This window comes from Ascaphus truei, chromosome 6, assembly GCF_040206685.1.
Source record: "Ascaphus truei isolate aAscTru1 chromosome 6, aAscTru1.hap1, whole genome shotgun sequence".
Lineage (NCBI taxonomy): Eukaryota > Metazoa > Chordata > Amphibia > Anura > Ascaphidae > Ascaphus > Ascaphus truei.
Window position 1 is genome coordinate 95059565 of NC_134488.1, and position 25075 is coordinate 95084639.

The 25075-nt window shown below is 38.8% G+C and overlaps 1 protein-coding gene across 6 annotated transcripts in view; it reads left to right on the plus strand.

The window, feature by feature from the left end:
• Nucleotides 1–21534, plus strand: part of LOC142497424 (CD209 antigen-like protein D) — a 34335-nt gene extending 12801 nt beyond the window's left edge. For 2 of the 6 annotated variants that reach the window (XM_075605189.1, XM_075605190.1), the window contains exons 2-7: nucleotides 1885–1957; nucleotides 4379–4489; nucleotides 5684–5776; nucleotides 8093–8244; nucleotides 11423–11529; nucleotides 20447–21534. In XM_075605189.1, the coding sequence (XP_075461304.1) occupies nucleotides 1930–1957; nucleotides 4379–4489; nucleotides 5684–5776; nucleotides 8093–8244; nucleotides 11423–11529; nucleotides 20447–20630 (675 nt within the window). In that variant the 5' untranslated portion in view covers nucleotides 1885–1929 and the 3' untranslated portion in view covers nucleotides 20631–21534. The remainder of the gene's footprint in view (nucleotides 1–1884; nucleotides 1958–4378; nucleotides 4490–5683; nucleotides 5777–8092; nucleotides 8245–11422; nucleotides 11530–20446) is intronic. The other 4 variants (XM_075605188.1, XM_075605187.1, XM_075605192.1 and 1 more) reach the window with 4 other exon arrangements.
• Nucleotides 21535–25075: the final 3541 nt, after the last annotated feature.

Sequence of the window (25075 nt, forward strand, 5' to 3'; positions counted from 1 at the left end):
TTCAACTACCCCCAGCTAATTAAAAGCTTGAAGAAGGACTTAGAAACATGGGGTAAATATAATATCTCATGGATAGGCAAAATTGCATAGATTAAAATGAATCTCCTTCCACGCATATTATATATTTTTTCCGCACTCTCGCTATTAAGGTCCTGTTATGTGATCTTGAGGACCTCCAGTTCGACATCACAAAATTTATATGGAATAAAAAGCTCCCAAGAGTCAAAAGGGAGGTACTATATAGACCCACGTGGAAGGGGGGACTGGGCCTTCCCAGCCTGTTAAGATACTATCAAGCCTCCCAACTGAGTCAGATTTTGCTTTGGAACTCTGAGCCACAAACAAGAGGCTGGGAGGATATATAAAATGGAGTGTCCAACCCAGCTGACATTACAATGCTCTTATGGTTAACCAAATCTGGCTGGCCGCTGACAAGTTTCACAGGAGACAAGCACATGTTGCATTTGCCTCTGATAACATGCAGAATTGGAGGACAGCTCAGTTTAACCACTTCTGTGCCAAAATGTATATTATTAATCACATTACCTATCCAGAATACCCAAAAAAGGTGAGATATTAGTTATGGAAAAAACAGTAATTTAAATAAAAAAATAAAAAACAACCTGATGTTGAAGTTTCAGTGGGAAGGGGGTTACAATGCAAAGTAACCCTTTCATGCAACAAGCTGTGGGGTGGAGTCTGCTGGATACGTTTCTAGCCCCAGTAATGAAAGGAGCACCAATCTGTTGCAATAGCTTTGTGGTCAGCAGCATGACACACGTGCCAGTGAGATCTGAAGCACATACACAAATAACAAAACACCAGCCACACATCCCACTTCACATTAAAAGTTCCCTGTACCGCTATGTTGCAAAAGCCTTTGGTAGGATAGAGAAGAAAAAACAAACTTTCATGCCATTTTAATTATGCAACATGTTTTGGGTTATGTAAAAATACTATGCTCTGATTAGAGATCCCATCAACATCCCAACTTTGCATTAAGCTCCCACAAAACCACCACATGTTGCAAAAGCCTTTGCCAGTGGTAGAACCCCTCTAGCATTAAATGGGTTGAATAAAACGTCCCTTTTTGTTTATGTGTGTGGTTGAAACACTTACTTTATGTTTGCAATTCCATTCAACTTCTCTTTGCCTCCCCGCTCTGTGGCACTGGCCAGGGTGATAGCATACTGCCCTCCCGCCGGGAAGTCGCTGCACACATTGCTCGCGCTCTCCGAACTCTGGGGCAGGTGACAGCTGCTGCAGAAGCACGAACATACACACACACACACGGGGGGGAAGGGGGGTGCATGAGAGGACATCAGTACTTACCTCTGTGCAGAGAAGGAAGGGCAGGCTTGACTGCTCACAGAGCATGACAGCACGCCAACACGTGTCTGCCCAATCAGGAAGGGGGATTTTTTTTGTTTTGGCGCGAGCAGGGAAATTTAAAAAAACAGACACGTGTGCTGCTAGGGCCAATATTTACTCGCCCGGGGGTTAAATCCACACGCCCCGGGCGTGTAAATGTATAGGATTGTCGAACACTGTATATATATATATATATATATATATATATATATATATATATATATATATATATATAAATATATATATATATAATATATATATACATATATATATATAATATATATATATATATATATATATATATATATATATATATATATACATATATATATATATATATATATATATATATATATATATATATATATATATATATATATATATATATATATATATATATATATACACTCACACAGTAGTTATTTAGTACAATTCTATTTGGTAGGAATGTTACGGCAGTGATGAATAGCTGAGTAATATATGCATATAATAATAATTGTTTTTCTTGTATAGCACTGATTATGTACCCAGCGCTGTACATAGAATTTTGCAGGCACAATGAGACCCTGCCCGGTAGAGCTTACAGGTAATCAGGCCAAGGATATGTAAATAGTAGTATTATTATCGGTTGCCATATTGAGTCATAATCTATCGAATTGTTAAATATTATTTATACTTTATTGTAAGACAAGAATTGCTGTTATAATTTGCACAATGTAGGCTAAATGAAATATACGTTAAACAAAAGTATTCAAAAAAATGTTATGTAGTCTAAAATAGTATGATGTATTTACAAGTATAAGTACATGTCTGCTTCAGTGCTGGGAAGCAGGAAAAATATGAATTCATTACAGCAAAATATATTCACCACATTAATTAGTGCAGGGCACCATCATTTTGTATTAATCAACAAGTATTGTATTGTAACGCTTGCGCTACCAACAAACAAGACAAGACCCCGGTACTGAGGTGGGAAGGTATGAAACCACGCACCGACAGCAGCGGAGGCATGCCTGGAAGGCGGATTGTCAGCTTAGCCGGGTCTGAGTGGGGGAGATTGGGTTAGTCCGTATACTCGCCGGGGTCTTGAGTATAGAGAGCAGCGTAGTTGAAGCCCGTTAAGCTGTGGTCTGGGATGGGGGAATTGAGAATCGTCGAAGTCCGTGTAGCCGTGATCTTGGGTTGGAGAGGTAAACGTAGTCGAGGGTAAGCCGAGGTCGATATCGAGAGGGGGTTCACTAACAAGCTGGGTTGGTACACGGGGAGACAAGCTGCAAGACAAGACTGGAACAGGAGCAAAGCACAACAGAACTGTGAGTCACACCAGGCTATAAGAGATTATGCTGAGCGATGCTAGAGTGAGAGCAAGGTATAAGTAAGGCATAGCAGCCAATAGGACAGGGGGCGGAGCGGAGACGTGGCCCCAGCAAAAGCGCGATAGGCACAGGAGACAAATGGCAATCGGGTTACTTGCCACGCAGCTGAGGAGCAGTGCACATCGTCAAGTGAACGTGCCGCTAAAGCGAGGCGCGCGGTGCATCCGGGGGGGTGGAGCAAGCTCCGAGGCAACTCTAGAAGAGCTACGTGTGCGCGCGCTCTGTAAAGAGAGCGGGGGTGCGCGCACGTGCTGGTGCCAAGACGGAGGGCTGAGTAGCATTAGTTAAGGAGGGAACACGGCGCAAAGGATGTGTTCCTCGATTCTTTACATTTATGCATTTTATATACAGTATAACAATTTACTAACAGGCCAGTGCATTTCCTAAGGGACAACAAACAAACAAAAAGAGAGCACAAAAGAAGGATAGTATCAATTAAAAGATAAAAACACTTTATATAAATGGTAAACAAATTGAACATTTACAGATAACCATGTGCGATGGAAATGTTACATTCCAAAGAACCCTTCCACATCTCGGACAAGTATGGTACCGTAATGTCCCTCCATGTTGATGAAACCCAGAAATACACTGAAAACCAATGAAGGGACCAATCTCAAAGTCCTAACTCCTACAGAGAAAATGCTGCAGAGCTCCTTGTAGCATTCTCGTGGGACCAGGGGGGCTCTGGACCTTCTGTCATCACAGCGTCCTGCGTAAATTACGTGATGACTCAAATACCTCTACGCTTTTCATGTCACTTACGCTTCTTCCTGATGATGAAGCGTATGTGACATACAGAACACCTACAAGCTTATATTGAGTGTTTTTCCTGATAATGTACAGGTTAATAAAAGCTTCAATCAGACTTAGAACTTTTGCAATTAATATTGACAGATTTATTATAAATCATTCTTCCTGGCAATGCACAGGTTATTAAGAATCTATATTAGTGTAGGGACCCTTGAAATGTGATCTGCCGTGCAGTTGGCTCAAGGTCTTACAACAATTTGGCCAAAATGTTAAACTAAAAGACCATTTTATTTATTAGTTATTTATACATGTATATTTAGGCACTGTACCGTATATAAGTTTTTCTGGATGTGCACTGAACTTTGTCTGTGTTTTATGTTATGTCTATGGTTTTAATGATGAAGCGTATGTACCACAAAACGCGTAGAGGTTTTTGAAGTCATCATATAATTTACGAAAGACGCTGTGACGACAGATACTTTTTGTTTGTGTGTTGTCCTACAGTTTGCCCCATTTGATCGCGAGGTACAGTTGGAGCAGCTGGATCGACTTTATTGGGATCTTTATTTGGGAGGTCCTAGGATGAGTGGAGTCTCAATCCTTTATCTATCATTTCCTAAGGGAACAAACTATTGTGTAAAGATCATACTTTTCTTTGCTAATGAGTTTGAGATATAAGCTCATTCCTACATACTGTATTACTTGTTTTATGTAATAGTATGTCCTCTCTTTAGGTAGCTCCTAAAAGCACATCTGTAAAAACATTGGTACAGTATATTGCATACAACCTTACGTTGATTTTCTATTTTTAAAGGTGTTTTTTTTCTATTTTAATGTAATTGAGTTTACAGCCTCATTTTCTTATGTTATTATCTCAGTACATAACAGCTGCAGTGAAAGGAAATTGCACATATGGAAAACCACAGCAATTACTGGAATCATAGTCTTCTTTCTCACCATTTCTGTACAAGGCATCCTGATCTACATTGGTAAGAATTTCACAAACTTTAAAAGACAGATGTAGAAAAGAACTAGTCACAGAAAATAATATCTCACTGGGAGGCATGCTTTTGCTTTCAGAAACCGGTTCAGATACCGGTGTCATCTTCTTATGACCCTGGGCAAGTATCTTAACCTTACTGTGCCTCAGGCATCACAATTAGAATGCAAGCTCTGATGACAGGGACTCATTATGCCTGCAAAAAGCTTGTGTGTAGGGGTATAGAAATGGTTCCACCATTAGTGAGAGGCGGTAACAGGGTTTACAAACTGGACCGTAGAGAAATGTGTTGGATTTTTACTTTGCAAACTAGGATGCCCAGAGTACTCAGTTTTGACTGGGATATTAGCATTTTTTTTTAATGATTTTCAGTTCTATTTATTAGTATATGTTTGTCATGTTATTATTTTTGGTTTCTTTGTTTTTGCTTTGACTATTATCTTTTTTTTTTAATATATATATTTTTATATTTTTTTATATCTTATTTAATCTGTTATTTCTTCATCCACTTCCCCTCCCCCTCCTCCCCCCCCCCCCACCCCTTTCTTTTCACTTTTATTATTTACTCTGGGTTGTTTAACTGAATTAGTTTAAATCGGTAAATTGTGAGTCCTACATTTTCTACGGTCCAAGGTCTATATATCTTGTCTATGAATTTAGATTTATGATCAATTAATTATGTTTTACAACATTAGTTTCATGGATAAGTGAAAATCAGATCATAATAGTGCCAGTCTGTCACAAGCGTATAATACGTTTATGCACGGTGTTGTGTACACTGTCCGAGCAATATTATTACAAGAAAATATGATAAATATTGCTTTCCTTATTTTTGGTATCCAGTTATACTGTATGAACCTTATTATAATCCTTTATATTGTTTTGCGTACTTTGATTACATCTGTATGTGCAAATATGTACATCAATAGTTTTATCTTAATGCATTAAAGAATATGTGAGAAGGAAAGGAGACAATGTTGCAAAGTGAACTCATTTTGAACTGAAAGTCAATATATTGAGATTGGTCTATCATTTTATAAAAACGGGAAGGGCCAAAAAAACGCATAAGAGTAAACAGGTTTCTTAAAACTGTCCTAACTCAACTCAAGGTGATATTACCAGAACACAATCAGTTGATTTATTGCATGTCAAAGTAGTCATTTCTAATTATCATAATTTTCAGGTCTGAGTCGGCATCCACTACCTCTAACACACCCATCAATGGCTAAAGCATCATTACTGCAGGAACTTTTATCATCTAACTGCAAAATGAATGGTAACTACTTTCCCCGCTTACTCTTTTGAACTGAAAACATTGATTATACTGTCAAAATCTTAAAAAACAGGTTATAAAAAGGTTGTCCAGTAAACAGCTCTACAACTTGATGACTTCTATACTTTCCAAAACGCTTGACTACACAACAAGTGAAGAGATACCTGTTTAACACATCTGAGATACCTGAGAAACTGATTCATTTGAATATGCAAATAAGATTATATAAATCAATTGTTCTCTACTAAATATGATCTCTCTCGTCAATTTCAACCAAACATTTTCTGCCAAAGAGTTGTATGGAAGTTGTTGGCAAATGTTCTAACTTTTTTTTAATGTTTGAGAAAAACATTGGCAAAGTGAATTTGACCAATTTTTCCCATCTCTATTAAGCACTAGAGCAAAGGTAGCCAACTTCAGTCCTCAAGGGCCACCAACAGGTCCGGTTTTAAGGATATACCTGCTTCAGCACTGGTGGCTCAATCAGTGACTCAGTCAATGACTGAAGCAGAGATATCCTTCAAACCTGACCTGTTGGCGGCTCTTGAGAACTCGGGTATGCCACCCTTCATCTAATCTAATAATTCTTTCAAGGCTAAATTGGTACATATTGGATTAGTAGCATAGTAAGTAGATAGACATCTTGATTTTATTGCTAAATATTTTTGCCTGGCTTAGCATTCTTAGGCTTAACTCTTATGTCAGAGGGACCTGCAATATAAGAATATAACCATTGATGTAGATTGTTATTCAGAGTCACATATTAAGTAGAGCATTGATAAATGTATATGAGAAAGAAATTAATTTTAGAAAGAAATACAGCTCTAACCTATTATTGCGTGATCCGCTACAACGCAGATCGCTTATAACGTGGTTTGAGCGTGGCTCCAGATTTAAAAACATATCCAAGGTTTTTTATTTTATAACATTCAATGCTTTATTGCTAGCGAACACACACACACACACACACACACACACACACACACACACACACACACACACACACACACACACACACACACACACACACACACACACACACACACACACACACAATCAAACAATTATTATACACCATACAAACCACCATACAGTTGTTAAAAGAGGATAATTGTCTATCCACATTGTGATGTAGTGCTTAGAGCAGGGGACTTGTATATGACACAATCGAGGGTTCAATTCCCTGGCAGTACAGCACACAAGCAAAATTTATTGTGGCTCTATTCACTGTTAGGCTGTAATTGGTCAGAGAAGGGTCATGTGACCCTCCTCTGCGTTCAAAAGTCAAATTGAACTGTCCCACCAATCTTGGGCGAGCGTACGTAAGCACTGCGCATCAAGCATGTGGACGCAGCCTGATGAAGCAGGGAGAGGAGCGAGCTGCAGATGCTGGGTAAGTCCTCACGGAACCCCTGATCACTGCGGCCATTTTGTTCCGCGATCCCGGTTATAACGCGTTCGCATTATGGGAACCCTGAGCACCGCGTTATAACGGGGTTCAGCTGTACATCTAATTTTATCAGTTTAATACAATATTGTCCCATTATAATAGCTCATCCCTTAACTCTTCCTTTAAGAACTTCCTAAATGCCTCAAAGATTCTGAGCTTGGTACTGTACATGCAAGGTTGTTGAACATTGTTAAATTATAGCTGGACCAATCTATTTCAATCTGCTACATGCCACTGATCTCACTCAATGGTGCTTATTTATTAACCCTTTGAGTGCTGGTGGGGCTACAGCACCATAGTGCCCACCAGCACTTTGAGATCATTTGACTGCTCCTTGGAGCCATCATATGATGTGAACAGAAATGCAGGAACCCTCCACTTCCGTTCCTTTTCCGGTCAGATGGCGTTCAGTGCTGAACATGATTTCCCATAGAAATTAAGCAAATGTCTACCATGGGCCTCCTGGCGTGCCAGTCCTCATGATGCAGTAACTACATCATGGGGCACTCAAAAGGTTAATCTGTGATAGTGCTGATCGAGGCCCTATCGCACAAAAACTCCCATTGAAGTCCAATTTATTGGAGTTAATAACTCCCATATTAGTTTCCAAATCTATGGTACTTTTTGAGGATTGGAAATGTTGATTGTATCAGGAATTTAAATGATTAGGATATATCCGAATATTCCGTTATTTATCTTAAAAATAGACTTTAATGTGACTTCTTGATTGACGTTTTATCATGATATACTGATCTGATATGGTGCTTATAAACACAGCTTAGTCCCACTGAACTTGTTTCACTATGTATGTTAAAATTAAGCTTATTTTTATTATAATTATAATACAATGTTATTTTCTGAATATTAAGGTACATCTCTTCAACATTGTGAACTTGGCTGGATATTTTTCAATGGAAAGTGTTATTTTTTCTCTCAAGATATCATGAATTGGACATCGAGTAAAGCACATTGTGAGAAGAAGGGATCCTCTCTGGTTGTTATTAACAATAAAGATGAACAAGTAAGTACTGTTTTTAACTGATGTACAGCAAAATTAGTCACATCTTTCTAAAAGGGGGTGTTACCTCTTCACATTTTGTCTTTTTATTGTTTTTGTTTTCTTTGTTTCAATAAATGCAACATTTCTGCAGCTTTAAGGAAATGTAATTATCTAAGCTTCCGTTTCATCCGCTCTCCCGTAATTGATCGGCAAAGATCCTGCTTCCCCAGGCAAATAATATGTCTGCCTATTTCAAAAGAGGATGTGCTGTGCTTTTCTAAGTGGTTGCTATAGCAACCCATGGACGCTAAATACATTAAAACATGTTAAAAAGAACATAAAGAGTGGAATAAAAATAATGCTGAAAGTTTTATCTAGGACTACACAATTGATTTATTTTAAAATAAACCATATATAGAGTACAACATAAGATATTTGTTAGACAAATTAACCTGGGGATCTAGATATCCCTTGCATTCTCTCATACTACAAAACAGCCCAGGTGAGCCAATTGATTCTTTAGCATCAACACAAGGGTTCAAGGGCCTGGGTTGATATAGAAATGAAATACTGTAGGTACAGTATCTTCGGCTGGACTTATTCTTGTAGCTCCCCAGGGGTGACAGACTTCCCAATCACCACCTCTAATCCGATTTTCTGCATTCACTTAAAACTTGGGAGCAAGCTACCCTTAAATATAACCTCACACCCCCTAGTTCTTCCATTCTGACTTTGTTCTGTAACTCTCAGTTCCGTCCGGGTCTGAACCAACAAGACTTTACATGTGGAAGAGGAAGAGCTTGACAAGACATGGAAGTCTCATCCAAGGATCTACAGTTATTTCCTTCAATGTGCTTAATTATAAACATGGGACCCCTTCTTCTGAACATTTTCATTATCTACAGCTTAGACATTTTGAGCATTCCCTGCCTTCCCAGGTCTTCTTCCTCTCAAGAACATATTATGAATATGTTTGCAAAACTTCACCAGTGACCACAGGTTTGATCTCATTGTCTTGCTAGAAATGTATTTCTAGCAACTTAGAAGACACATTTACCTATATACTGTAAGACAATGGGAAACAGACATTGGCAAATCCTTGGAGACTGACGATGGAGAGGAGATCTGGGAAGCTGCATCAAAGGCATCCATTAATACGCTTATAAGTATATTGGTGCAAGGTCCTATATAGGTGGTATCTGTAAACTTAGCAGAATGTATAGTTCAGTCTCAACTTTGTGTTTTTAGAGGTTATTGTTAACTGAGCCCTATGTTACATACCTGGTAGACCTGCCCACAAATCGTTAATATCTGGAAACAGATTTTTAGTTTAATTGGAGAAATAGTGGAGAAAGTGATCCCCCTCGACTCATGATTGGCTTTACTCAAAAGACCATCTGAGACAGCCCCCGCTCAAGCTTGTCCAACTCACGAAGTGTGTCTTGCCCATTATGCTCATGGTCAAATTGACAGTCTTCCTCAATGATACCAGCCCTACTGTAGATTGAGTAGAATCTGGGATAGACCCTTATTTTTTATCTAATAATAGTTCCCACATACTCTCACTTTATATGTTCCAGTCCTCCCCTCACAGCCTCTTGTGTACTTTTGTGCTTTCTCTGTCGTATTTACCAGGACATGTCCAAATCTATATGATGGGTGTGTTCCCTTCCCCTTTCCCCTTATATGGTTTCCTGTCCCCCTCCGCCTGTTCCTACTAACTCCTTGGATAACTAAGTTTTTAATCTGACAAATACTATGACAAGTAAAAGATTTATGGAAATACAATAATAATAATGGAAATACAATAATAAAACCCGGCGCTTACAATTGCAGTTTACCCCAGTCCAAAGAAATGTCCATAAAGCTTTGAAAGTTCTCTTGATGGTTCAAGCGAAAATGAAGTGAAAAAATCCGCTACTGGCTGGCACCCCGATGATCCTCCTATAGATGGATAGATAAGGGGAAACAGACCATTGCGCAGTAACGAACACCAGGTTTCAATTCCAAAGACAATAAAGGTGTCAACTTACAAGAATAATGATGTTATGTTCAATTGGGAGAATCTGTTCTTTGGTCCACATATTCTCCTATACTTCACGAATCCCACGTGTAGTTAGTCCTCAGTCAGCCTCATCTACTGGTTCATCACAGCTAATACCCAAAAGTATTCAGTATTCAAAGTGGGACAGGGTGACATCCTCAGCGGTCTGCACCATTATCTCCTATTGTCATTTCATTCCTGGGGATCCACGGAGAATACTTTTTGGTATAAGCTGTGACGAACCAGTAGATGAGGCTGACTGAGGACTAACTACACGTGGGATTCGTGAAGTATAGGAGAATATGTGGACCAAAGAACAGATTCTCCCAATTGAACATAACATCATTATTCTTGTAAGTTGACAACTTTATTGTCTTTGGAATTGAAACCTGGTGTTCGTTACTGCGCAATGGTCTGTTTCCCCTTATCTATCCATCTATAGGAGGATCATCGGGGTGCCAGCCAGTAGCAGATTTTTTCACTTCATTTTCGCTTGAACCATCAAGAGAATTTCAAAGCTTTATGGACATTTCTTTGGACTGGGGTAAACTGCAATTGTAAGCGCCGGGGTTTATTATTGTATTTCCATTGTTTTGTATGCGAATTTGTGAGTTAATTTGCTAGGTAGACACCCCACGGCCGCTCCACCAATCACACACAGAGTTTGGTCATTTTAAATCACACATTATTTCACTTGTGGTAATCACTTTTTAATGGTCACAGCGCTGAGTTATAGGGTTTATTAGTTAGCCACTCCAATCCACAAAGTAAAAGATGTATGTCTATTTTCTCTCACCCTCCCTTCTCTTTTCTGTACAGCCCCCCCATTATGCTGTAAACTGCTAAACTAATTAAATTGCTTAAAAACAGTATTCCATCATTCTCTCTCCACCTCCCCCTTCTCTCAACCTCTCCCCTTACTCTCCCCTCCCCCTCTCTCCTTACTCTCCCCCCCCCCCCCCCCTCTCCCTGTCAAATAACACAGGACAGCCACAGAAAACACAAACACTTCTCTGCGGTCAATGCTGTTTTCTAAATGTTACACCGGTCCTGACTCTACCATCCTCTCACTAAATACACTTAAATATCCTGTATCCTACTGTGACCACATTTACTTCCTCTGGGTTGATAAGAAAATGATCTTCTCTCTATTAGGATTTTTTGGCCAACACAGTGAAATCTACCCATTGGCTCGGCTTGTCAAGGACTATAGCAGGGTATTGGATTTGGCAGGATACAAGTCATCTAAATAATAATAATGCGTAAGTAAATCTGATATATTACTGTGTGAAAACTTTATACTAGAGGCATCAATCCCCCCTATTTTGTTACAGGTTATGCTCCAGCTCCACACACCTTGCAGCCAATTGAGAGTCAGCCAACAACAATGGAGCCATAATGAAAACGCATTGTGTGGGCACAAAGGGCCCGTTTGTGACTCATAAAAAATAATACCCTACAGTAATTTGGAGTTTTCTAAAAATAGGTGCAAATAATGACTTGACAGGCAGAGCATGTCTATTCCTAATTTATTTAAGTGAGCTTAACATGGGATACATGAAATTCCACCTGTCCAATTTAAAGTTGGATTAAATTATTATAACACCTCTTCCCCAGGCTAACAAAAGAGGAGCCACACCGAAGTGTCCCTTTGTCTCTTAGATGTTGCGTAAAGTGTAATGGATGCTCAGCGGCTCTTTTTACCTGGATTCTCAGGGGCTGAAATTCGTTCTGGCTGGTATGGCAGGCAAGAAGTAAAAGGGCAACAGGAACTTGTATGAAGTTTTTAAATTTTTTTTAACATAACAGCAGAACAAAACATGAACTGTCCCATAGACACTCACACAGCATTCCTCAAGAAGGAGAATATTTCTTGTTAACTGGTAACCGTGTGTTGCAAGGTCACACCCTGTAGATAACTTCAGGTGTCCCCTTATGGGCTACTCTTTTATATATTTGGTACATGATAGCTACCTCTTGCTTTTCTGCTTCCAGTACTAGCATTCACTTGAATAGGCAGTTCCTCAACCACTGTTATCTTGGGGCAGGGACAGCCTCTTATCCAAGCCTGTAACCCTATCACTGGGAACAGAACTAAGGAACATACTTCCCCTATATAATTTTCCAGCAACTACCCTCAGGTTTCCTTGGAAAACCTATAATAAGGTGCTCAATATTATCCTACTGTGGATAACCTGCCTTGGACCATATAGAGGGACTCCCTTATACTAGGATACTTCCCCTATCGCAGAAAACAAAGAGGCAGCTTCTTACCCTATCATAGGAAATCCTATGTACACTTGAGATCCCATCCCCTGGGTCCACATGAGATCTGAGGGTGGGGCACTAGGTTCCTCTTAGTTATTGGATATGTAGGGAGGAAGGCGATGCACAGCTCTCCGGAAGCAGCAATCAAAAACCGCATTTAATGAAAAACAATATGTATTAAATTAAAACGGATAGACATGTCCATGGCACTTCTGACGCGTTTCATACCAGATGGGATACTTTGTCAAAGAGTAAGGAACCATACACCTACTGATCTTTAAGTTCCCTCCTCTGCTCCCTAATAAACCATAAAGCAGCCAATAGACTGAAAGAAACACATATGTTGAATAAGGTGACTGATATAAATACTAGAGGAGGGTAAACGAAGACCTGCAATGTGTAAAACACAAACATACTGTTGATTGCAACAGCAAAAATGACATAAATGATACATATATAAACATAATTTAAATAATGTAACCACTAAGCCCTCAATAGCAATATAGTGAAAACACAATAATTTAAAAACAAGTAAACTAGACAATATGTATCAAGCGATAACCACTATAACTAAATGCAACCTCAATTAAGTAAAAAACATATATCATATATAATTAATGAGAAATTATGAATAATCAAATTAAACAACTATATAGATAGCAATATATAAATTTGATGAATTAATTTTGAAATACTATAGAATATAACAAGAGACCATTATAGTTGATCCAACAGTCAGAAATTCATATATACTGAAATAAATAATATCAATAATTATATAGAATCAAATTGACCAGCATAAACCATATATAGTGGTGGAATAAAGGAAAAAGAAAGGAAAGGGGGAGAAAGGGGAAAGGGGGAAAAGCGGAAAGGGGGAAAAGGGACAAGGATGGGGACTGGGGGACAGGGGGACGGGAAAGGAGGAGGGAAAGTGGAAGGAGCAGGTTGAATCATAAACAATATGTAATAAAATAAATATAATAACATATAACAACATGTGATATAAAGCTTTCAAACAGTAGAACTTATATGTTATAGATATTGGCGTATTGAAACATATGCAAACATCTTTATAGAGTGGCAGACAAAGAGGGATGTATAAGGATCAAATCAAATCCAACCCTACAGAAAAAAATATATATTAAAAAACTAATCCGTAAGAAGGTGTTTTAATTCCCAATCGACATTTATTCCATGGGGACTTAGGGTATTCAAGGTATAGATCCAATACATCTCTCTTTGGTTTAATTTCCTATGTCTGTCACTGCCCCGAGGATGTGTTGGAATATGTTCAATTCCTTTGAATGTGAAGTTTGTAATTCCTCCCTGAGGACAGGTAGAAAAATGTCTTGCAACCGGGTGTGACAAATCTTGTTTTTTAATTAAATGTACATGCTCACTAATTCTTAACCGTAAAGGTCGAATGGTTCAGCCGATGTATTTTTTATGACAACCGCATTCTAATTGGTAGATAACGAAGCTTGTATGACAATTGATAAATGTAGTAATTCTATATGATGATCTAGCTAGTGGTATAATCTTAGTAGAAATTGCATACAAGCACATGGAACATCGGCCACAATTAAAGAAGCCGCTTGGTTTCCCTTGAATTTTCGAATGTGAACAATCTGACCTAAACAGAGTAGGAGATAGATGAAACACTAATGTCCTCACCTTCCTGGATACAAACTTAAAGCCATTTTGTATGGTTGGACCAATATCTTTGTCTAATGACAAGGTATTCCAATGCTTGTGTATGATGTCTCTAATCTGTTTTGCCTGCTTTTTGAATGTAGTAATGAACATAGGGCAAGTGAATTGGGCATTGGGATATTGTTTAACCCATTTATTGGACCTTGAAGCAATGAACCGTTTTATAAGATCTTTTCTATCAACGGATTCTGCAAAGCATAAAGCATCATAAACCTCTTGACACATAGCCTCTAACAAGAAACCACTGTAGAAGATCCTTGGACTGTACCAAGAATGCCTATCTGTCAGAACATAATCTTCTCAATCTGATGAATTGTGTCTTGGGGATGCTCTTGATCAGTGACCTGGGATGACAACTCTGGGCGCAGAGGAGAGAGTTCCTAGCATGTGCCTTTCTATAAAGATCTGATTGAATATGAGTAATAATGTTGATATACAGGGAAACATCCAAGTACTTTATATGATTTATATTGTGGTCAAAGGTGAAAAATAAATTGAAATCATTGGTGTATAATGTTTGAATAAAAGTGAGTAAAGATCTATCATCTTCCTAAGCAAAAATCAAATCATCTATATAACGTTTATAAAATATAATCTGATGACGAAATGAATTAGTGCCTTGATAAATGTGTTGAAGTTCCCATAAATCCACAAAATAAATTTGCATAAGAAAGTCCAAAATTAGTCCCCATGGCAGCGCCTTGTAAGTAATACTTGGTGTCAAAAAGAAAATAGTTATGTGTCAATAGAAAGGTGATAGATTCAAGTAAAAATGTACATTGTGAGACAGAGAGCTTTGAAAGATCTAAAATGTTTTGACTGCACTAAGCCTGTGTTGGTAATCTATAATAGAGTACAGAGAGGTCCTGTAATGTGACAATAAGATCCAAAGTATCTTGAATGTATGAAGGTAAGCCAAAGACCAAAGGCTGTAGGAAGCTGTCCACATACCGCGATAAACCATCTCCCACAGATCCAATACTCTCCACGATCAGTCAATCAGGAGGGTCAATAAGCGATTTATGGATCTTTGGGAGACGGTTGAATACCAGAATCACGGGATATGGACAGCTCCGAAATTCACATTCTCTCGTGCCCAAAACACACAAGATTTTTCCTAAATCAATAAGCTCAGAAGTTCTCCCAAATAAATAGGAGTGGGATCCTTCTTGAGACATGAGTAAAACTGTGTGTTACTTACAGTACAATAACTGTCTAAGTGCCTCCTGTTTATACTATCGATGACTGAATAACAAGAGCACCCCCTTTATCAGCATTCTTTATAACAATTGAGCGGTCATTCTTCAGTTTTCAAGTTGTTGAACTTCTGAAAAAGATAATTTTTTAGGGTACGGGGGTTAACCCCTTCATGCTCCTCTTATTTATTCCCTACTCCTATTCCACATCACTGGGCAGAATAGAATAGCTGTCGAGTCACTTGGACATGTGACTATTCCAGCACTTTCTAGAATTTGGATGTCAACAGACCCTTGCCTGGCTACTCTGCAACATTGTAATAGTATAAGAGTACTGCTGGGAATTAACCTTCCTATTAATCCTACACTAAGTAGACTCCTGTAGGGGTGCTACATAATGTTTTTAATTTAAGACTCCTTGTTAATTCTTGAGAATAGACCAAGACCCTGAAAGAGAATGGAAACAATTTCTAGGGTTAGTTAATGTATTCTACATGCCTGATGATGAGGTACTTCAAAGGTACCGCATGACGCCTGATTTCATCATGGACATTTTTTATTTTATTCAGGCTGATAAAATACACATTAGAAGAGCTATCCCTCCAATGACCAAACAACTGGCATCACTGCATGTTAGTGCTATAGGGTAATTTAAGTGTTCAGTAGCTATTTCTGCAGGGATTTCCAAACCTGCTTATTCATACACAGGTATTGAGGACGTTGCCCTCTAGAATTAAAATAAATGTTAATCAAATTCCTTCCGGACCAACAGGCTATTACTGAAACCAAACAACATTTTACCAGCTAGCTCACTTTCCACATGATTCAATCACGTAGCATTAGTGCTTTCACAGAGGGGTGAAGCTATATATAGAAATCAGAAAATATTCCATTCTATAAATGTCCACCTGATTTGGGATGCTTGACGATCATCACCAATCTAATTGCTAAATATCCTTGTAAAACATGTACAAATTACTCATAACCAATAGCGCTAATCTAAGGCCTCATTATCAAATGTTATCATATTATAAGAGCAGCTTCTAATGAGTCTGTAGAATTTACTATAATTCTAATCATTTTCTAATTCAAGAAATAGTGAATGCACAGCACTAATATTTTGACTCCACCGCTATTTTGTGATTAGGTCTAAACTTTAAAATTGTGCCGAGAGTGAGCTGTTTACACTGCAACCATTCTTTTCTACTTGAATGTTCATTTATATTTGCCAGTGACCACCCTTTTATTAGTGTTTGATTGAACCTACTGCACCATGTTAATGACAAGTTTAGAATGCTGAAGCAGCCTATTATTGTGCGACATGGTCATATTGTACTTGTTGCCAATACCAAGTTGAGCAGAAACAGAAATTTGACCACATTTTACCAACAGCTCCTTCTTGGTGGTAGAAACTAAGTAATAACTAGAGAACAAAGACACCCTATGGGCAGCACGAGTTGTATGTAATAATGAAATGGTGATAGACTTAAAATTAAAATACTTTAATTATATTTGTTAAAATAAGTGTCAAAATCGTTGTAATAAATGGACAACTGACAGTGGTAACACAACACATAAAACAGACAAAAATACACAATTCTAAAACTGAAATCCAGGAGGAGAGGTGGAGATCCCACCTATCTGCTAATTAGCAGAGAAGAACAGTCAAGGACTAGATAGTAAACCCCCTAGTTCAGCAATGACAAGGTTAAAAAGCCTGTAAAATAGATACAGGTGACGGTGGACTAACCATGCAAAAGTATATGCCAATATGCTATGCAGAGTATGTAGCAATTGAGTGAGAGCTCACTGATAATAGTTTTGTAGGCTACAATGTTCAAGTGACTCTGGTCGTGAGGAGTCCCTAAATAAAGGGTTAAGCAAGCCTAACTATAGGCAGATAGAGATGGTAATCAAAGTGTTCATGAACAGTGTGCACAAGAGCTCACAAAGTGTGGTATTTAGCTCTGGGGCACGGATCTAGTCCGTATCCAGTTATAGCCCCCTATTTCAAATGTGCCACTATAACACGCTTGGTGAAGCCTCACAATACACAGTAATCAACCATTAGCTGTCGTTAGCTATGTGCACAAGAGCTTACAAAATGTAATATTCAGCTCTGGGGCACGGATCTAGTCCGTATCAAGTTATGGCCCCCTAATTCATATGTGCCACTATAGCAGGTTTAATAACAGACAGTATGGACATAGTGAGCAAACATATGTAATGAGCCGAGTGGAGAAGGGATACATATAATGCAGCAATTATAAACAGCAGTTACACTTAAATGCTCAGGGTAAGGTAATTGTATATACACCGCACCCCTATCAAGTATACCGAGCCCTCGTCAGAGCTCACGCAACAAAGTAACGCTGACAAAAGTTGGCTACCTGATCAGAATCCAGCAGGCAAAGGCACCATATCACGTACAAAGTATCTATTGCATATAAACATTGTGTCCCTTCGCGCATATATCGGCACTTAGCAGTGCCTCTCACCCTCTGCCCGGCATGGGAACGTCATCGCGTGATGACGTCAGTCCTGTAGCTGCCACCCACCTGAGGACTGTAGCCGCCTCCCACCTGAGGACTGACGTCATCACGCGATGACGTTCCCATGCTGGGCAGAGGGTGAGAGGCACTGCTAAGTGCCGATATATGCGCGAAGGGACACAATGTTTATATGCAATAGATACTTTGTACGTGATATGGTGCCTTTGCCTGCTGGATTCTGAGCAGGTAGCCAACTTTTGTCAGCGTTACTTTGTTGAGTGAGCTCTGACGAGGGCTCGGTATACTTGATAGGGGTGCGGTGTATATACAATTACCTTACCCTGAGCATTTAAGTGTAACTGCTGTTTATAATTGCTGCATTATATGTATCCCTTCTCCCCTCGGCTCATTACATATGTTTGCTCACTATGTCCATACTGTCTGTTATTAAACCTGCTATAGTGGCACATATGAATTAGGGGGCCATAACTTGATACGGACTAGATCCGTGCCCCAGAGCTGAATATTACATTTTGTAAGCTCTTGTGCACATAGCTAACGACAGCTAATGGTTGATTACTGTGTATTGTGAGGCTTCACCAAGCGTGTTATAGTGGCACATTTGAAATAGGGGGCTATAACTGGATACGGACTAGATCCGTGCCCCAGAGCTAAATACCACACTTTGTGAGCTCTTGTGCACACTGTTCATGAACACTTTGATTACCATCTCTATCTGCCTATAGTTAGGCTTGCTTAACCCTTTATTTAGGGACTCCTCATGACCAGAGTCACTTTAACATTGTAGCCTACAAAACTATTATCAGTGAGCTCTCACTCAATTGCTACATACTCTGCATAGCATATTGGCATATACTTTTGCATGGTTAGTCCACCGTCACCTGTATCTATTTTACAGGCTTTTTAACCTTGTCATTGCTGAACTAGGGGGTTGACTATCTAGTCCTTGACTGTTCTTCTCTGCTAATTAGCAGATAGGTGGGATCTCCACCTCTCCCCCTGGATTTCAGTTTTAGAATTGTGTATTTTTGTCTGTTTTATGTGTTGTGTTACCACTGTCAGTTGTCCATTTATTACAACGATTTTGACACTTATTTTAACAAATATAATTAAAGTATTTTAATTTTAAGTCTATCACCATTTCATTATTACATACAACTCGTGCTGCCCATAGGGTGTCTTTGTTCTCTAGTTATTATTCTGTTCTCTCCCCTTATTGCACCGTTGTTGATTTCACTTTATTATAGGCTGATGCGAGGGTCTCCACCCCTTCCCCTTCCCCAATTGTGGTAGAAACTAAGGAAAATTTTTATTTCAGCAGGCAAATAAACTAGCACTTAACTATGCATTTACATTAGCCCATGTGCTAGGGGAGGAGTGCAAAATGTGTAAGCATCACAACCACAAATCAAACGTTTGCATGTACTGTAATTAGTCACAGGCTACATTGCTTATACTATACATCAATTAATTGTATTTGATAAAACCATGCAAAACTACTTTTACCATTGGAACTCTACCCTCTACCCTCTCTCTATCGCAGCAGCTACATTTGTGTTTATAGTATATGCTTCCATCTTGCACATCCGGCAGCAATTTATTAACCGGCTCATCTACATAATTGAAGGTTTGCAAATAGTATGTCTGTTGTAGAAATGCAGAGGCAGAGCAATACACACTGACAAAAGCAGTCATAAGATACTGTTTATCAAAGTCTCCCAGCGCATAAAGACATACTGTACAATACAATACAAAGCTGGGGCAACAAAACGTCACCAGATTTCTTAAAGAAATACATTTCCCATTAATTTAAATAATATTAATTTTCTTTGATAAATCTGTACCAGTTGTGCCCAGATACAGATACTGTACAACCAAGAGCAAAACAGCCTCTCTCTCAGAGAAGTCGTATGCACAGACGGCAAACCCCAAAAGCCTATAATTCACGCATCATACAGTATTTATGCTGCAGAACACAGAATACAGAAATCTGCAATTGAAGCACTGTATGGTAGTTAAGTGATTGGGGTAGGTTTGGGGAACCTATATATAACAACTTCAGTATTTTTGTTCTTTTTGTGCTTTGTCTGTAACCTACAACCTTACAGAGCCGGGAGCAGAGAAGAGCCACTTAGCTTCCAGCAGAAAGAAACTGTTTGGAAGGAGGAGAACTGATGCCACCTGTACATACAGTATGCTTCTTCCTCTTTCCCTCTCTCATTTGTGAAGACTGAAACAGAGCAGAAAGTTATTTTGAACTTGTGATAAATGCATTCAGTATTTTGCAATGTGTTGTGTTGCCCTCTTGCAGCAAAGGGGTTAAATTACCTAATATAATCATGTCTGATCCTAATCTTCTGTAAAACAACTCCATAAATAAATGTTTTGCTCTTAAATTATATATATTCTTAACTATGTACTTAACTTTGATATGATCATTGTACAAATGCATTCATTTTTTTAAGACTAATCTTTTCTTATTTAAGGTACTGGAATTTTGGGCAACCTGATAAAAATGGAAAAGAGAATTGTGTGTCAATGGTCAGCGATCCTAAAGGCTGGAATGATGATTCATGTTCAAAGTTATTTCGTGGTATCTGTGAAAAAGACATTTGGATACGCGTGCCTCTTAATTATCTTTGTGACAAAAATGTTTATCCCGTGATATAACTTCTGTATGCCTTGTTAAAGCAGGAGAGCAAATGGAACAATGTGAGATCTTGTAACCTGTAGAATCTATATTGCGTATGCATTGCTGGACTCTCACTAATCCCTTCCCTGCCAGAGTTATCAGCAAGGCATTCCTGGCAGTGATGGGATTAAACTCATATGTTACACCAGAGTGTAACTCAGCACTCAGGTGTCACCAACAAGCCAGATTTTCAAGATTTATTAATCTTAATTTACCTATTTAAACTTTTTTTCATTTTCACTAAGGCAACCTGCAGTGTTAGTAGCCCTAGAATACTTACTGTATGGTCTACATGTCTCCTACTTCCTCCTATCTCCTGGGGATTATTGTAATTTGGTGATTTTGATGGTTAGTCACACGACAATTTAACCCAGGCACCTCAAACTCAGAATAGCTGGGGGGCCAATTCTTAAAACCGACTGCATGACTATAAAATAAATAGTCACTATAATCTACCCATACACTTTTTTTTCTTGAGCTTTCCTTATTAAAAATATACAAAAATTATCCAAGAGAGGATAATAAAGATTCCTCTTATTGCACTCTCTATTATATTTTCTAATATGGAACTAAATTGTCCTAGTAAAACAAATGTGCTTTTTTTTTGCCATTAAGTCTCTTAAATCGGTACTGACTATTAAAACCAAAAAAAATAAAAAAGTTTTATTACATCAAAAATCTTAAATTGTGACTCTGTGAATTATATACAGTGATAAAGGCTTAAAAGGTCCTCTCACATGGGGTTGAGTGGTAGGAGACACTATATTTATTTCAGACTGTAAAACACATTAATATGTGTGCCTGTTTATTTTTTAAGGCCACTCAGACAGCTCAGTATAATTACAAATGGTGTGTATAAATAAAGTATATAACGGCTCAGTACACTGTGAATATTTGCTTTGGGTAACACAGTTTTATGCTAGTTGATTTATATTGATATCACATAATGGAGAAGTACATATGTGTGTAACATAAGGGATATTCGAGTCCCTCCTTGGTCTATATATGTGGCTAATTAGCATCCAAATGGCTAATAGTCTCAGGTATGATCAATAACCATAGATGCATTCCAAGGCCATTTAGCATAGACACAATTCAAACTATGTACACAGTATCCTTATAATAAGGTATTTCCATATGTGATCTAATAATTGATATCCTGATGTCTCATAGAGACCAAATTATTAGGTTTAAGGTGTATCCCATGTGGAACCACAGTAACCAAAAGTAAAGAAAGTAGGAGATGGTTTCTCTAATTGCTGGGGCAGCCATGGCCAAAGTCTACAACTCTCAGGAAGTAATTTAAAATGGGTTTCCTTTTTCTTTAATAATTATAGTCAGGACCGCCAGCAAGAGAGACGGATCTGGTGTCCTGGGTCTGGCTATGAAAAGGGTTTGGCAAAGACTGCCTGTCAAAGACTGCTCAGTTTCAGAATGGCAAGGAAGGATTTCTCCATGGTCCTTAATTCGTAGGAGGAAATATCAACATTCATCCATGGTGGTTGTAGACAACCAGCCTCTAGAGAGTTGCAAGCCTGTTTTTTAAGAAATGTTCACATTTGCAAAGTGGTAGTGTGAAAGCTATATGTTGATTTGCATATTTGCAAATAAGCACCACTCAATTAATGTATGCAGATATTTGCAGAATATGGGCCTCATGCAGTAAGCCCCGATAAGGCGTTTATGGGCATTTTTTCCCTTCCAGATTCAGTAAGCCCCGATAAGTGGGAATTATCGGCAACTTTTCTTCCGAAAAAATTTTTTTCGCCACCCGGCTGCCGATAAGCCACTTATCGGGACTTTTTTAACCCGCCTGAATTCAGTAAGCCCCGATCAGCTTTTCGGTGCTGATCGGCAGGCCAGATTGGAGATTTTATGGCCAATCCAGCCCGCCAACTAAAGTTGGCAACTTGCTGAAGGAGAAGCATCGGCAAGGGCGACACTTAGAAAAAATCAGCCCTTTTTCCTGCCTGTGATTGATGCCGGGGGTCTCCGGAGCTGATACCCGCACCGGAGCCCCCCGGCATGCATCCGAGGCAGGAAAAAGGCATTTAAAAGCCACTTCATTACCTTAGCGGCTAACCGCTAAGGCAATGAAGGGGTTAACCCACCGTGCCAGCGTTATTGTGGGTAGCGGGGATGGGTGAGGGGGGTATTTGGCCCTGGGTGTGAGTTTAGGACTTGCGGGGGGGTTGCGGGGGCACTTAACCCCTTCACGACCGTAGCAGTTAATACCGCTACGGTCCTGAAGGGGTTAAGGCCTCCCGCTACCCACCCGCAAGCCCTAAACTGCCACCGTTGGGGCTAATACCCCTTTCGCCCACCCCCACTAGCCACAATATTAAAAAAATACACACCCCAGCCCCACAATAACTAAATAAATAAATAATTAAAGAAATATATATATATATATATATATATATATATATATATATATATAAATATATATATATATATAAATATATATATATATATATATATATATAAACCCAACAACACCTATACCCCCCTAACATACTGTATAGTAATGGGCACAATGACTATTATCCACAAATGGATAATAGTGCAGTTGTCCATTTACAATACATACACACCAATAAAGACATTAAATACATGTAGCACTCACCCATGTACGGCTGCCACGATGAAGGCCATCCTCATCTTCATCCTGCCCATGCCCCATCCGCTTCTGCAAAACAGACACAATAATTAAAACAATCTATGTAATGTCCCCTAACCCCTTAATCACCATAACGGTTATTAACCGCTACAGTCATTAAGGGGTTAACCCACCATCACCCACATACCCTCTCCCACTAACCCCCCCAACCCTGAGGCCCAACCACCCTCACCCACTATCCACAGGGGAGTACTACCAAATACCCTTGGGGCCTATACCCCCTCCCCCAGCACATACAGTACAATAATGAGCCAAATAAATATTATCCACATAGGTATAATACATTATTTGGCCATTATTAAACACATTGAATACGGTAATAAAGTGAATTAAGTTGTACTAACCTCATCATAAGAAGTCTCCATCGCCAGCATAATCCTTGGTGTCCGTTGCCAAAATAATAAATAGCCAAAACATTTGAATACCAGTAACATAACACTGAACCCCTTAATCACCTTATCGGGTACTAACCTGAAAGGTAATTAAGGGGTGAAGCCATCCTGCAATGCCAACAACACTTATGCATAACATCCTCAATGATTTAAAAACCAATTGCCTAACCAAATGCCATTTAATCATTCAATCTGAAGGCTCACATGCCTCTTAAAACATTGCATTTACAGTGTATACATGTAGCATAACATGTAAACTACATGTACACGCTGCAAATCAATGTTAACAATACAATAATCCCACTTAAATCGCCATACATCACAAGAAGTATATTATTTAATCCAATTAACTCACCATCAATGAATTAACACACATCAATTACATCCCTAAACAATTAAAATACCATCCATACCAATTACACAATGAACTAAAGCTATCGTAACAGAGAACCACTTCAAAACATAGAAAAAAGTACACCAACAATTACAATATACTAAAGCAAGGCTTTCCATAACCTACTGTACGGCCTAGAAGCCCAAAACTTACATCTCTCTAATAATAAAATACATTTACCACACATCTATGCATAGCCACAATGATTAACAATACAGAATATCAAGCTTTAACAACATTATCATTTATTACCCTGTATATATATATATGTAGACATACATACATACATACAGTGGCAACAAATGATATGCATTTTAAAAAATGAACACATGAAAAAGCAACAAAAAACACAGTTACATTCAATACATTTCTTTCTTAAACTTACCATTACTTGCTCCCACCGACTCCCGTTGATCAGCTTACTCACGAACCAATCCACGACACCATCCACGACACCATCCACGACACAATCCAGGAACAGGAAACCATGAAATAAAAAAACATTAAAAATTAAACATTAAAATAATACAACATGACAATCAAGGCTTGTTCTAGTTTTAATCCATGTGAATCTGTATTAAAATACCTTGTTCCGGGGTCTTCTTGGCGTCTGGTGCCACGCCCAGGTCTTCAATCTTCAGGAGGAGGTCCTTCCTCCTCGGCGTCTGTCTTCAAAATGAGACGCCATAGGCTTTTAAAGGCCTATGACGTCACATTTGTCGTCATATGGTTCCCACGGCCCTGATTGGGCCGTGAAAACCATGTGTTTTGGCCGATGTAAAAAAAATTGATGACGTCACTTAAAGGCAATGACAGCACAGCCAATCAGAATGGCTTTGCTGCAATTGCCTTTAAGAAAACGTCATGAAAAGACACATGGCCGGACTCACATGGTACGGCAGCCAATCAGAGCGTGGGAACTCCATCCCTACTCTGATTGGTTCAAGTACCATGTGA